Here is a 15,993-nt window from a genome sequence, read left to right as displayed (position 1 = left end):
CTACTCTACTGTACTGTGTGTCTGTTAGACCAGTGGTTCACCTCTACTCTACTGTACTGTGTCTGTTAGATCAGTGGTTCACCTCTACTCTACTGTACTGTGTCTGTTAGATCAGTGGTTCACCTCTACTGTACTGTGTCTGTTAGATCAGTGGTTCACCTCTACTGTACTGTGTCTGTTAGATCAGTGGTTCACCTCTACTCTACTGTGTCTGTTAGATCAGTGGTTCACCTCTACTCTACTGTGTCTGTTAGATCAGTGGTTCACCTCTACTCTACTGTGTCTGTTAGATCAGTGGTTCACCTCTACTCTACTGTACTGTGTCTGTTAGATCAGTGGGTCACCTCTACTCTACTCTACTGTGTCTGTTAGATCAGTGGTTCACCTCTACTCTACTGTACTGTGTCTGTTAGATCAGTGGTTCACCTCTACTCTACTGTGTCTGTTAGATCAGTGGTTCACCTCTACTCTACTGTACTGTGTCTGTTAGATCAGTGGTTCACCTCTACTCTACTCTACTGTGTCTGTTAGATCAGTGGTTCACCTCTACTGTACTGTGTCTGTTAGATCAGTGGTTCACCTCTACTGTACTGTGTCTGTTAGATCAGTGGTTCACCTCTACTCTACTGTGTCTGTTAGATCAGTGGTTCACCTCTACTGTACTGTGTCTGTTAGATCAGTGGTTCACCTCTACTCTACTGTGTCTGTTAGATCAGTGGTTCACCTCTACTCTACTGTGTCTGTTAGATCAGTGGTTCACCTCTACTCTACTGTACTGTGTCTGTTAGATCAGTGGTTCACCTCTACTCTACTCTACTGTGTCTGTTAGATCAGTGGTTCACCTCTACTGTACTGTGTCTGTTAGATCAGTGGTTCACCTCTACTGTACTGTGTCTGTTAGATCAGTGGTTCACCTCTACTCTACTGTGTCTGTTAGATCAGTGGTTCACCTCTACTCTACTCTACTGTGTCTGTTAGATCAGTGGTTCACCTCTACTCTACTCTACTGTGTCTGTTAGATCAGTGGTTCACCTCTACTCTACTCTACTGTGTCTGTTAGATCAGTGGTTCTACTCTACTGTACTGTGTCTGTTAGATCAGTGGTTCACCTCTACTCTACTCTACTGTGTCTGTTAGATCAGTGGTTCACCTCTACTCTACTGTGTCTGTTAGATCAGTGGTTCACCTCTACTCTACTCTACTGTGTCTGTTAGATCAGTGGTTCACCTCTACTCTACTGTGTCTGTTAGATCAGTGGTTCACCTCTACTCTACTGTGTCTAGACCAGTGGTTCTACTCTACTCTACTGTGTCTGTTAGATCAGTGGTTCACCTCTACTCTACTCTACTGTGTCTGTTAGATCAGTGGTTCACCTCTACTCTACTCTACTGTGTCTGTTAGATCAGTGGTTTACCTCTACTCTACTCTACTGTGTCTGTTAGACCAGTGGTTCACCTCTACTCTACTGTGTCTGTTAGACCAGTGGTTCACCTCTACTGTACTGTGTCTGTTAGATCAGTGGTTCACCTCTACTCTACTGTGTCTGTTAGACCAGTGGTTCACCTCTACTCTACTGTGTCTGTTAGATCAGTGGTTCACCTCTACTCTACTGTGTCTGTTAGATCAGTGGTTCACCTCTACTCTACTGTACTGTGTCTGTTAGACCAGTGGTTCACCTCTACTGTACTGTGTCTGTTAGACCAGTGGTTCACCTCTACTGTACTGTGTCTGTTAGACCAGTGGTTCACCTCTACTGTACTGTGTCTGTTAGACCAGTGGTTCACCTCTACTGTACTGTGTCTGTTAGACCAGTGGTTCACCTCTACTGTACTGTGTCTGTTAGATCAGTGGTTCACCTCTACTCTACTGTGTCTGTTAGATCAGTGGTTCACCTCTACTCTACTGTACTGTGTCTGTTAGACCAGTGGTTCACCTCTACTCTACTGTGTCTGTTAGACCAGTGGTTCACCTCTACTCTACTGTGTCTGTTAGACCAGTGGTTCACCTCTACTCTACTGTACTGTGTCTGTTAGATCAGTGGTTCACCTCTACTCTACTGTACTGTGTCTGTTAGACCAGTGGTTCACCTCTACTCTACTGTGTCTGTTAGACCAGTGGTTTACCTCTACTGTACTGTGTCTGTTAGACCAGTGGTTCACCTCTACTGTACTGTGTCTGTTAGACCAGTGGTTCACCTCTACTGTACTGTGTCTGTTAGACCAGTGGTTCACCTCTACTCTACTGTGTCTGTTAGACCAGTGGTTTACCTCTACTGTACTGTGTCTGTTAGACCAGTGGTTCACCTCTACTCTACTGTACTGTGTCTGTTAGACCAGTGGTTCACCTCTACTCTACTGTACTGTGTCTGTTAGACCAGTGGTTCACCTCTACTCTACTGTGTCTGTTAGACCAGTGGTTTACCTCTACTGTACTGTGTCTGTTAGACCAGTGGTTCACCTCTACTGTACTGTGTCTGTTAGACCAGTGGTTCACCTCTACTGTACTGTGTCTGTTAGACCAGTGGTTCACCTCTACTGTACTGTGTCTGTTAGACCAGTGGTTCACCTCTACTCTACTGTGTCTGTTAGACCAGTGGTTTACCTCTACTGTACTGTGTCTGTTAGACCAGTGGTTCACCTCTACTGTACTGTGTCTGTTAGACCAGTGGTTCACCTCTACTCTACTGTGTCTGTTAGACCAGTGGTTTACCTCTACTGTACTGTGTCTGTTAGACCAGTGGTTCACCTCTACTGTACTGTGTCTGTTAGACCAGTGGTTCACCTCTACTGTACTGTGTCTGTTAGATCAGTGGTTCACCTCTACTCTACTGTACTGTGTCTGTTAGATCAGTGGTTCTACTCAACTGTGTCTGTGTCTTGATCAGTGGTTCACCTCTACTCTACTGTGTCTAGACCAGTGGTTCTACTCTACTCTACTGTGTCTAGACCAGTAGTTCTACTCTACTCTACTCTACTGTGTCTGTTAGACCAGTGGTTCACCTCTACTGTACTGTGTCTGTTAGATCAGTGGTTCACCTCTACTGTACTGTGTCTGTTAGACCAGTGGTTCACCTCTACTCTACTGTGTCTGTTAGATCAGTGGTTCACCTCTACTGTACTGTGTCTGTTAGATCAGTGGTTCACCTCTACTCTACTGTGTCTAGACCAGTGGTTCTACTCTACTCTACTGTGTCTGTGTCTAGATCAGTGGTTCTCCTCTACTCTACTGTGTCTGTGTCTAGACCAGTGGTTCTACTCTACTGTGTCTGTGTCTAGATCAGTGGTTCTACTCTACTCTACTGTGTCTGTATCTAGATCAGTGGTTCTCCTCTACTCTACTGTGTCTGTTAGACCAGTGTTTCTACTATACTCTACTATGTCTGTGTCTAGATCAGTGGTTCTCCTCTACTCTACTGTGTCTAGACCAGTGGTTCTACTTTACTCTACTGTGTCTGTTAGATCAGTGGTTCACCTCTACTCTACTCTACTGTGTCTGTTAGATCAGTGGTTCACCTCTACTCTACTCTACTGTGTCTGTTAGATCAGTGGTTCACCTCTACTCTACTCTACTGTGTCTGTTAGATCAGTGGTTCTACTCTACTGTACTGTGTCTGTTAGATCAGTGGTTCACCTCTACTCTACTCTACTGTGTCTGTTAGATCAGTGGTTCACCTCTACTCTACTGTGTCTGTTAGATCAGTGGTTCACCTCTACTCTACTCTACTGTGTCTGTTAGATCAGTGGTTCACCTCTACTCTACTGTGTCTGTTAGATCAGTGGTTCACCTCTACTCTACTGTGTCTAGACCAGTGGTTCTACTCTACTCTACTGTGTCTGTTAGATCAGTGGTTCACCTCTACTCTACTCTACTGTGTCTGTTAGATCAGTGGTTCACCTCTACTCTACTCTACTGTGTCTGTTAGATCAGTGGTTCACCTCTACTCTACTCTACTGTGTCTGTTAGACCAGTGGTTCACCTCTACTCTACTGTGTCTGTTAGACCAGTGGTTCACCTCTACTGTACTGTGTCTGTTAGATCAGTGGTTCACCTCTACTCTACTGTGTCTGTTAGACCAGTGGTTCACCTCTACTCTACTGTGTCTGTTAGATCAGTGGTTCACCTCTACTCTACTGTGTCTGTTAGATCAGTGGTTCACCTCTACTCTACTGTACTGTGTCTGTTAGACCAGTGGTTCACCTCTACTGTACTGTGTCTGTTAGACCAGTGGTTCACCTCTACTGTACTGTGTCTGTTAGACCAGTGGTTCACCTCTACTGTACTGTGTCTGTTAGACCAGTGGTTCACCTCTACTGTACTGTGTCTGTTAGACCAGTGGTTCACCTCTACTGTACTGTGTCTGTTAGATCAGTGGTTCACCTCTACTCTACTGTGTCTGTTAGATCAGTGGTTCACCTCTACTCTACTGTACTGTGTCTGTTAGACCAGTGGTTCACCTCTACTCTACTGTGTCTGTTAGACCAGTGGTTCACCTCTACTCTACTGTGTCTGTTAGACCAGTGGTTCACCTCTACTCTACTGTACTGTGTCTGTTAGATCAGTGGTTCACCTCTACTCTACTGTACTGTGTCTGTTAGACCAGTGGTTCACCTCTACTCTACTGTGTCTGTTAGACCAGTGGTTTACCTCTACTGTACTGTGTCTGTTAGACCAGTGGTTCACCTCTACTGTACTGTGTCTGTTAGACCAGTGGTTCACCTCTACTGTACTGTGTCTGTTAGACCAGTGGTTCACCTCTACTCTACTGTGTCTGTTAGACCAGTGGTTTACCTCTACTGTACTGTGTCTGTTAGACCAGTGGTTCACCTCTACTCTACTGTACTGTGTCTGTTAGACCAGTGGTTCACCTCTACTCTACTGTACTGTGTCTGTTAGACCAGTGGTTCACCTCTACTCTACTGTGTCTGTTAGACCAGTGGTTTACCTCTACTGTACTGTGTCTGTTAGACCAGTGGTTCACCTCTACTGTACTGTGTCTGTTAGACCAGTGGTTCACCTCTACTGTACTGTGTCTGTTAGACCAGTGGTTCACCTCTACTGTACTGTGTCTGTTAGACCAGTGGTTCACCTCTACTCTACTGTGTCTGTTAGACCAGTGGTTTACCTCTACTGTACTGTGTCTGTTAGACCAGTGGTTCACCTCTACTGTACTGTGTCTGTTAGACCAGTGGTTCACCTCTACTCTACTGTGTCTGTTAGACCAGTGGTTTACCTCTACTGTACTGTGTCTGTTAGACCAGTGGTTCACCTCTACTGTACTGTGTCTGTTAGACCAGTGGTTCACCTCTACTGTACTGTGTCTGTTAGATCAGTGGTTCACCTCTACTCTACTGTACTGTGTCTGTTAGATCAGTGGTTCTACTCAACTGTGTCTGTGTCTTGATCAGTGGTTCACCTCTACTCTACTGTGTCTAGACCAGTGGTTCTACTCTACTCTACTGTGTCTAGACCAGTAGTTCTACTCTACTCTACTCTACTGTGTCTGTTAGACCAGTGGTTCACCTCTACTGTACTGTGTCTGTTAGATCAGTGGTTCACCTCTACTGTACTGTGTCTGTTAGACCAGTGGTTCACCTCTACTCTACTGTGTCTGTTAGATCAGTGGTTCACCTCTACTGTACTGTGTCTGTTAGATCAGTGGTTCACCTCTACTCTACTGTGTCTAGACCAGTGGTTCTACTCTACTCTACTGTGTCTGTGTCTAGATCAGTGGTTCTCCTCTACTCTACTGTGTCTGTGTCTAGACCAGTGGTTCTACTCTACTGTGTCTGTGTCTAGATCAGTGGTTCTACTCTACTCTACTGTGTCTGTATCTAGACCAGTGGTTCTACTCTACTGTGTCTGTGTCTAGATCAGTGGTTCTACTCTACTCTACTGTGTCTGTGTCTAGATCAGTGGTTCTCCTCTACTCTACTGTGTCTAGACCAGTGGTTCTACTCTACTCTACTGTGTCTGTGTCTAGACCAGTGGTTCTCCTCTACTCTACTGTGTCGAGATCAGTGGTTCTCCTCTACTCTACTGTGTCTGTGTCTAGACCAGTGGTTCTCCTCTACTCTACTGTGTCTAGATCAGTGGTTCTCCTCTACTCTACTGTGTCTGTGTCTAGACCAGTGGTTCTACTCTACTGTGTCTGTGTCTAGATCAGTGGTTCTACTCTACTCTACTGTGTCTGTATCTAGATCAGTGGTTCTCCTCTACTCTACTGTGTCTGTTAGACCAGTGTTTCTACTATACTCTACTATGTCTGTGTCTAGATCAGTGGTTCTCCTCTACTCTACTGTGTCTAGACCAGTGGTTCTACTTTACTCTACTGTGTCTGTTAGATCAGTGGTTCACCTCTACTCTACTCTACTGTGTCTGTTAGATCAGTGGTTCACCTCTACTCTACTCTACTGTGTCTGTTAGATCAGTGGTTCACCTCTACTCTACTCTACTGTGTCTGTTAGATCAGTGGTTCTACTCTACTGTACTGTGTCTGTTAGATCAGTGGTTCACCTCTACTCTACTCTACTGTGTCTGTTAGATCAGTGGTTCACCTCTACTCTACTGTGTCTGTTAGATCAGTGGTTCACCTCTACTCTACTCTACTGTGTCTGTTAGATCAGTGGTTCACCTCTACTCTACTGTGTCTGTTAGATCAGTGGTTCACCTCTACTCTACTGTGTCTAGACCAGTGGTTCTACTCTACTCTACTGTGTCTGTTAGATCAGTGGTTCACCTCTACTCTACTCTACTGTGTCTGTTAGATCAGTGGTTCACCTCTACTCTACTCTACTGTGTCTGTTAGATCAGTGGTTCACCTCTACTCTACTCTACTGTGTCTGTTAGACCAGTGGTTCACCTCTACTCTACTGTGTCTGTTAGACCAGTGGTTCACCTCTACTGTACTGTGTCTGTTAGATCAGTGGTTCACCTCTACTCTACTGTGTCTGTTAGACCAGTGGTTCACCTCTACTCTACTGTGTCTGTTAGATCAGTGGTTCACCTCTACTCTACTGTGTCTGTTAGATCAGTGGTTCACCTCTACTCTACTGTACTGTGTCTGTTAGACCAGTGGTTCACCTCTACTGTACTGTGTCTGTTAGACCAGTGGTTCACCTCTACTGTACTGTGTCTGTTAGACCAGTGGTTCACCTCTACTGTACTGTGTCTGTTAGACCAGTGGTTCACCTCTACTGTACTGTGTCTGTTAGACCAGTGGTTCACCTCTACTGTACTGTGTCTGTTAGATCAGTGGTTCACCTCTACTCTACTGTGTCTGTTAGATCAGTGGTTCACCTCTACTCTACTGTACTGTGTCTGTTAGACCAGTGGTTCACCTCTACTCTACTGTGTCTGTTAGACCAGTGGTTCACCTCTACTCTACTGTGTCTGTTAGACCAGTGGTTCACCTCTACTCTACTGTACTGTGTCTGTTAGATCAGTGGTTCACCTCTACTCTACTGTACTGTGTCTGTTAGACCAGTGGTTCACCTCTACTCTACTGTGTCTGTTAGACCAGTGGTTTACCTCTACTGTACTGTGTCTGTTAGACCAGTGGTTCACCTCTACTGTACTGTGTCTGTTAGACCAGTGGTTCACCTCTACTGTACTGTGTCTGTTAGACCAGTGGTTCACCTCTACTCTACTGTGTCTGTTAGACCAGTGGTTTACCTCTACTGTACTGTGTCTGTTAGACCAGTGGTTCACCTCTACTCTACTGTACTGTGTCTGTTAGACCAGTGGTTCACCTCTACTCTACTGTACTGTGTCTGTTAGACCAGTGGTTCACCTCTACTCTACTGTGTCTGTTAGACCAGTGGTTTACCTCTACTGTACTGTGTCTGTTAGACCAGTGGTTCACCTCTACTGTACTGTGTCTGTTAGACCAGTGGTTCACCTCTACTGTACTGTGTCTGTTAGACCAGTGGTTCACCTCTACTGTACTGTGTCTGTTAGACCAGTGGTTCACCTCTACTCTACTGTGTCTGTTAGACCAGTGGTTTACCTCTACTGTACTGTGTCTGTTAGACCAGTGGTTCACCTCTACTGTACTGTGTCTGTTAGACCAGTGGTTCACCTCTACTCTACTGTGTCTGTTAGACCAGTGGTTTACCTCTACTGTACTGTGTCTGTTAGACCAGTGGTTCACCTCTACTGTACTGTGTCTGTTAGACCAGTGGTTCACCTCTACTGTACTGTGTCTGTTAGATCAGTGGTTCACCTCTACTCTACTGTACTGTGTCTGTTAGATCAGTGGTTCTACTCAACTGTGTCTGTGTCTTGATCAGTGGTTCACCTCTACTCTACTGTGTCTAGACCAGTGGTTCTACTCTACTCTACTGTGTCTAGACCAGTAGTTCTACTCTACTCTACTCTACTGTGTCTGTTAGACCAGTGGTTCACCTCTACTGTACTGTGTCTGTTAGATCAGTGGTTCACCTCTACTGTACTGTGTCTGTTAGACCAGTGGTTCACCTCTACTCTACTGTGTCTGTTAGATCAGTGGTTCACCTCTACTGTACTGTGTCTGTTAGATCAGTGGTTCACCTCTACTCTACTGTGTCTAGACCAGTGGTTCTACTCTACTCTACTGTGTCTGTGTCTAGATCAGTGGTTCTCCTCTACTCTACTGTGTCTGTGTCTAGACCAGTGGTTCTACTCTACTGTGTCTGTGTCTAGATCAGTGGTTCTACTCTACTCTACTGTGTCTGTATCTAGACCAGTGGTTCTACTCTACTGTGTCTGTGTCTAGATCAGTGGTTCTACTCTACTCTACTGTGTCTGTGTCTAGATCAGTGGTTCTCCTCTACTCTACTGTGTCTAGACCAGTGGTTCTACTTTACTCTACTGTGTCTGTGTCTAGACCAGTGGTTCTCCTCTACTCTACTGTGTCGAGATCAGTGGTTCTCCTCTACTCTACTGTGTCTGTGTCTAGACCAGTGGTTCTCCTCTACTCTACTGTGTCTAGATCAGTGGTTCTCCTCTACTCTACTGTGTCTGTGTCTAGACCAGTGGTTCTACTCTACTGTGTCTGTGTCTAGATCAGTGGTTCTACTCTACTCTACTGTGTCTGTATCTAGATCAGTGGTTCTCCTCTACTCTACTGTGTCTGTTAGACCAGTGTTTCTACTATACTCTACTGTGTCTGTGTCTAGATCAGTGGTTCTCCTCTACTCTACTGTGTCTAGACCAGTGGTTCTACTCTACTCTACTGTGTCTGTGTCTAGATCAGTGGTTCTCCTCTACTCTACTGTGTCTGTGTCTAGACCAGTGGTTCTCCTCTACTCTACTGTGTCGAGATCAGTGGTTCTCCTCTACTCTACTGTGTCTGTGTCTAGACCAGTGGTTCTCCTCTACTGTGTCTGTGTCTAGATCAGTGGTTCTACTCTATTGTGTCTGTGTCTATATCAGTGGTTCACCGCTACTCTACTGTGTCTAGACCAGTGGTTCTACTCTACTCTACTGTGTCTGTGTCTAGATCAGTGGTTCTCCTCTACTCTACTGTGTCTGTGTCTAGACCAGTGGTTCTCCTCTACTCTACTGTGTCTGTTAGACCAGTGGTTCACCTCTACTGTACTGTGTCTGTTAGACCAGTGGTTCACCTCTACTGTACTGTGTCTGTTAGACCAGTGGTTCACCTCTACTGTACTGTGTCTGTTAGACCAGTGGTTCACCTCTACTCTACTGTGTCTGTTAGACCAGTGGTTTACCTCTACTGTACTGTGTCTGTTAGACCAGTGGTTCACCTCTACTGTACTGTGTCTGTTAGACCAGTGGTTCACCTCTACTCTACTGTGTCTGTTAGACCAGTGGTTTACCTCTACTGTACTGTGTCTGTTAGACCAGTGGTTCACCTCTACTGTACTGTGTCTGTTAGACCAGTGGTTCACCTCTACTGTACTGTGTCTGTTAGATCAGTGGTTCACCTCTACTCTACTGTACTGTGTCTGTTAGATCAGTGGTTCTACTCAACTGTGTCTGTGTCTTGATCAGTGGTTCACTCTACTCTACTGTGTCTAGACCAGTGGTTCTACTCTACTCTACTGTGTCTAGACCAGTGGTTCACTCTACTCTACTCTACTGTGTCTGTTAGACCAGTGGTTCACCTCTACTGTACTGTGTCTGTTAGATCAGTGGTTCACCTCTACTGTGTCTGTGTCTAGACCAGTGGTTCACCTCTACTCTACTGTGTCTGTTAGATCAGTGGTTCACCTCTACTGTACTGTGTCTGTTAGATCAGTGGTTCACCTCTACTCTACTGTGTCTAGACCAGTGGTTCTACTCTACTCTACTGTGTCTGTGTCTAGATCAGTGGTTCTCCTCTACTCTACTGTGTCTGTGTCTAGACCAGTGGTTCTACTCTACTGTGTCTGTGTCTAGATCAGTGGTTCTACTCTACCCTACTGTGTCTGTATCTAGATCAGTGGTTCTCCTCTACTCTACTGTGTCGAGATCAGTGGTTCTCCTCTACTCTACTGTGTCTGTGTCTAGACCAGTGGTTCTCCTCTACTGTGTCTGTGTCTAGATCAGTGGTTCTACTCTATTGTGTCTGTGTCTATATCAGTGGTTCACCGCTACTCTACTGTGTCTAGACCAGTGGTTCTACTCTACTCTACTGTGTCTGTGTCTAGATCAGTGGTTCTACTCTACTGTGTCTGTGTCTTGATCAGTGGTTCACCTCTACTCTACTGTGTCTAGACCAGTGGTTCTCCTCTACTCTACTGTGTCTGTGTCTAGACCAGTGGTTCTACTCTACTGTGTCTGTGTCTAGATCAGTGGTTCTACTCTACTCTACTGTGTCTGTATCTAGATCAGTGGTTCTCCTCTACTCTACTGTGTCTGTTAGACCAGTGGTTCTACTATACTCTACTGTGTCTGTGTTTAGATCAGTGGTTCTCCTCTACTCTACTGTGTCTGTGTCTAGACCAGTGGTTCTCCTCTACTGTGTCTGTGTCTAGATCAGTGGTTCTACTCTATTGTGTCTGTGTCTATATCAGTGGTTCACCGCTACTCTACTGTGTCTAGACCAGTGGTTCTACTCTACTCTACTGTGTCTGTGTCTAGATCAGTGGTTCTCCTGTGTCTGTGTCTAGACTCTACTGTGTCTGTGTCTAGACCAGTGGTTCTACTCTACTGTGTCTGTGTCTGTGTCTGTGTCTAGACCAGTGGTTCTACTCTACTGTGTCTGTGTCTTGATCAGTGGTTCTCCTCTACTCTACTGTGTCTGTGTCTAGATCAGTGGTTCTCCTCTACTCTACTGTGTCTGTGTCTAGACCAGTGGTTCACCTCTACTCTACTGTGTCTGTGTCTAGACCAGTGGTTCTACTCTACTGTGTCTGTGTCTAGACCAGTGGTTCTACTCTACTGTGTCTGTGTCTAGACCAGTGGTTCTACTCTACTGTGTCTGTGTCTAGACCAGTGGTTCTCCTCTACTCTACTATGTCTGTTTCTAGACCAGTGGTTCACCTCTACTCTACTGTGTCTGTGTCTAGACCAGTGGTTCTACTCTACTGTGTCTGTGTCTAGACCAGTGGTTCTCCTCTACTCTACTATGTCTGTTTCTAGACCAGTGGTTCACCTCTACTCTACTGTGTCTGTGTCTAGACCAGTGGTTCTACTCTACTGTGTCTGTGTCTAGACCAGTGGTTCTCCTCTACTCTACTATGTCTGTTTCTAGACCAGTGGTTCACCTCTACTCTACTATGTCTGTTTCTAGACCAGTGGTTCACCTCTACTCTACTATGTCTGTTTCTAGACCAGTGGTTCACCTCTACTCTACTATGTCTGTTTCTAGACCAGTGGTTCACCTCTACTCTACTATGTCTGTTTCTAGACCAGTGGTTCACCTCTACTCTACTATGTCTGTTTCTAGACCAGTGGTTCTACTCTACTCTACTGTGTCTGTGTCTAGATCAGTGGTTCTACTCTACACTACTCTACTGTGTCTGTATCTAGACCAGTGGTTCTCCTCTACTCTACTATGTCTGTTTCTAGACCAGTGGTTCACCTCTACTCTACTGTGTCTGTGTCTAGACCAGTGGTTCTACTCTACTGTGTCTGTGTCTAGACCAGTGGTTCTCCTCTACTCTACTATGTCTGTTTCTAGACCAGTGGTTCACCTCTACTCTACTGTGTCTGTGTCTAGACCAGTGGTTCTACTCTACTGTGTCTGTGTCTAGACCAGTGGTTCTCCTCTACTCTACTATGTCTGTTTCTAGACCAGTGGTTCACCTCTACTCTACTGTGTCTGTGTCTAGACCAGTGGTTCTACTCTACTGTGTCTGTGTCTAGACCAGTGGTTCACCTCTACTCTACTGTGTCTGTGTCTAGACCAGTGGTTCTACTCTACTATGTCTGTTTCTAGACCAGTGGTTCACCTCTACTCTACTGTGTCTGTGTCTAGACCAGTGGTTCTACTCTACTGTGTCTGTGTCTAGACCAGTGGTTCTCCTCTACTCTACTATGTCTGTTTCTAGACCAGTGGTTCACCTCTACTCTACTGTGTCTGTGTTTAGACCAGTGGTTCTACTCTACTGTGTCTGTGTCTAGACCAGTGGTTCTCCTCTACTCTACTATGTCTGTTTCTAGACCAGTGGTTCACCTCTACTCTACTGTGTCTGTGTCTAGACCAGTGGTTCTACTCTACTGTGTCTGTGTCTAGACCAGTGGTTCTCCTCTACTCTACTATGTCTGTTTCTAGACCAGTGGTTCACCTCTACTCTACTGTGTCTGTGTCTAGACCAGTGGTTCTACTCTACTGTGTCTGTGTCTAGACCAGTGGTTCTCCTCTACTCTACTATGTCTGTTTCTAGACCAGTGGTTCACCTCTACTCTACTGTGTCTGTGTTAGACCAATGGTTCTCAATCCTCTCCTCTGGGCCCCCAGCAGTTCCATGTATTTGATCTATTCCAGAGCTAGCACACATGATACAACTTGTCTACTAATCATCAAGCCCTTGACTTGGTGAATCAGTAAACTGCTGTAGTACAAGGCTTCCACTGGGAACAGTGTGTGTGTGTGTGTGTGTGTCTGTGTGTCTGTGTGTCTGTGTGTCTTTGTGTCTTTGTGTCTTTTTCTCTCTCTCTTTCTCTCTCTAATCCATCCATCCATCCATCCATCCCTTCATCAATCCCTCCATCTATGAATTTATCCAGACAGGTAGCAAGTACCCCCAGTCTGCCCAGATGATGATGATATTATTAATTCTGATACCATGTGATGCTCTGAGAGAGAGTCCAGCCGTTCTAACATGTGTCAACATGCCCTGCCTTTGTATAACTGTTGTGGTTAACCAGGACTAGAGTGACTCATTCTGCCCATCTATGGTAACTGACACACCACTGCACTCTGCAGGGCTATTAATGATACTGTACTTTATCTAGGTGTCTTTTAAACATGATTTATTTTGTATTTTATTTTCATTGAACCCTTACGTAACTAGGTATGTCAGCTGAGAACAAATTCTTATTTACAATGATGGCCTACCCCGGCTAAACTCTAACCAGTACGGCGCTGGTCCAATTGTGCACTGCCCTATGGCTCTCCCAATCACGGCCGATTGTGATACAGCCTGGAATCGAAGCAAGGTCTGTAGTGACGCCTCTAGCACTGAGATGCAGTGCCTTAGACCAGTGCGCCACTCGGGAGCAGCAGTGACAATGACAAGACATTTGACTTTTGAGGGTTAAACCCGGGATTTAAACCCATGATCAGACGAAGGATAAGAAAACCAAAGTACATAGTTGGTACAGAGTTTGTCTCTGCTTTAATATCCCAGAGACGGTCTGCAAGATCATATATAAGTGTTAGTTATTGTTTTTGTGTGTTGTGTACCATTCTCAGGTGGGCGTCTGAGTGTGTACACCACGCACACACCAGGCTCTCTATTCCCTGTCGGAGAGACGGTGGTGAGCTACACAGCTACGGATCAGGCAGGCAACAACCGCACCTGCCACCTCACCATCACTGTACAAGGTAAAAGGAAGGAGTTTGCTAGAGTTTACTAGAGCATAGTAGAGATGACCAGAGTAGACTAGAGTAGACTAGAGTTGACCAGAGTAGACTAGAGTTGACCAGAGTAGACTAGAGTTGACTAGAGTAGACTAGAGTAGACTAGAGTTGACCAGAGTAGACTAGAGTTGACCAGAGTAGACTAGAGTTGACCAGAGTTGACCAGAGTAGACTAGAGCTGACCAGAGTAGACTAGAGTTGACCAGAGTAGACTAGAGCTGACCAGAGTAGACTAGAGTTGACTAGAGTTGACCAGAGTAGACTAGAGCTGACCAGAGTAGACTAGAGTTGACCAGAGCTGACCAGAGTAGACTAGAGCTGACTAGAGTTGACCAGAGTTGACCAGAGTAGACTAGAGCTGACCAGAGTAGACTAGAGTTGACCAGAGTTGACCCGAGTAGACTAGAGCTGACCAGAGTAGACTAGAGTTGATCAGAGTTGACCAGAGTAGACTAGAGCTGACCAGAGTAGACTAGAGTTGATCAGAGTTGACCAGAGTAGACTAGAGCTGACCAGAGTAGACTTGAGCTGACCAGAGTAGACTAGAGCTGACCAGAGTAGACTAGAGCTGACCAGAGTAGACTAGCGTTGACCAGAGTTTACTAGAATTTGCTCGTTGACCAGAGTTGACCAGACTTTACTAGAGTATACTAGATTTGACCAGAGTTCACTAGAGATGACCAATATATTCTAGAGTATACTAGAGTATACTAGAGTTAACCAGTTTACTAGTGATGACCAATGTATTCTAGAGTATACTAGAGTATACTAGAAATGACCAGAGTTTACTAGAGATGACCAGAGTATTCTAGAGATTACTAGTTTACTCTGTACATCTCTATCTTTGTTGTGTTTTGGCTTTACAAGGTAGGCCTGTACACCACAAGCACTTAGATCTTCATTCAACTACGGGATTTGTTTTAATGTTCATGTATTTATGTCATATTTAATGTATGTTTTTATTTGGTTGAAGCAGAGCTTCACTATTTTGGAATAGGATGACATCTCAAATCAACTGTTTGGTTCTGTACTTCACATTCTCCATATTGTACTACATTACCTATCAATGTAGAGACTGGGTGCACACAAAATAAATACAAATTGTCTTTTATTTAATAGAATTCAGCCAGCCCCATAAGTACATTGCCGATGAAGCTCTGCGTGTCTCTGTTATATTCCAGGGTCCACATGTGTACAGCCCTTCGTCCCAGTGAATGGGGAGTTCTCCTGTTCAGAAGAGGAGGACGGGGTCAACTGTACTCTGTACTGTAAAGACGGATACAGCTTCACACGGCAGGACGTCCACAGCTACTTCTGTGCTAACAACGGAGTGTGGGAGCCGCCACACTCGCCCGACAGACCCGACTGCTCCTGTGAGTGACCTTAGTCATAGGCTGCATCCCAAATGGAACCCTGTTCACTATATAGTGCACTACTTTGAACCCTGGTCTTTGGGTATGGCTGCCATTTGGGACAGACACCTGCAGTACATTTTCTTTGGCTGTTTTTTTCTCATCACTTTGGTGCAATTTTCACAAGTATGTGGTCAATTTTCACAAGTATGTGGTCAATTTTCACAAGTATGTGGTCAATTTTCACAACTCAGTACAAAACTCATTGTTTCAAAACTCTTAAGATGTATGATTGCCATCCCGATGAGCGTATCACCCCACTTCAGGCCATGGATGAGATATGCAACGATGTCATACCTACAGTATGTCAGGCTTGGATTCGCCGTGCCGAAAGGTTGATCCCCAGGTGCATGAACAATGAGGACATTTACTGTGATGTCAATGAGAAGCTAAAGTATGAACAATGAGGACATTTACTGTGATGTCAATGAGAAGCTAAAGTATGAACAATGAGGACATTTACTGTGATGTCAATGAGAAGCTAAAGTATGAACAATGAGGACATTTACTGTGATGTCAATGAGAAGCTAAAGTATGAACAATGAGGACATTTACTGTGATGTCAATGAG

General features: G+C 45.1%; 1 protein-coding gene across 3 annotated transcripts in view; it reads left to right on the top strand.

Annotated features, from left to right (window-relative positions):
- Positions 1–15,993, top strand: part of LOC124007728 (sushi, von Willebrand factor type A, EGF and pentraxin domain-containing protein 1-like) — a 214,113-nt gene that overhangs the window by 131,950 nt on the left and 66,170 nt on the right. For all 3 annotated transcript variants that reach the window (XM_046318456.1, XM_046318455.1, XM_046318457.1), the window contains 2 exons: positions 13,844–13,975; positions 15,193–15,384. In XM_046318456.1, coding sequence (XP_046174412.1) covers positions 13,844–13,975; positions 15,193–15,384 — 324 coding nt within the window. The remainder of the gene's footprint in view (positions 1–13,843; positions 13,976–15,192; positions 15,385–15,993) is intronic.

Source organism: Oncorhynchus gorbuscha, linkage group LG21 (assembly GCF_021184085.1).
Source record: "Oncorhynchus gorbuscha isolate QuinsamMale2020 ecotype Even-year linkage group LG21, OgorEven_v1.0, whole genome shotgun sequence".
In the NCBI taxonomy this organism is placed as follows: Eukaryota; Metazoa; Chordata; class Actinopteri; order Salmoniformes; family Salmonidae; genus Oncorhynchus; species Oncorhynchus gorbuscha.
Note: the sequence above shows the minus strand (reverse complement) of the source record. Positions and strands in the feature narration are given on the sequence as shown.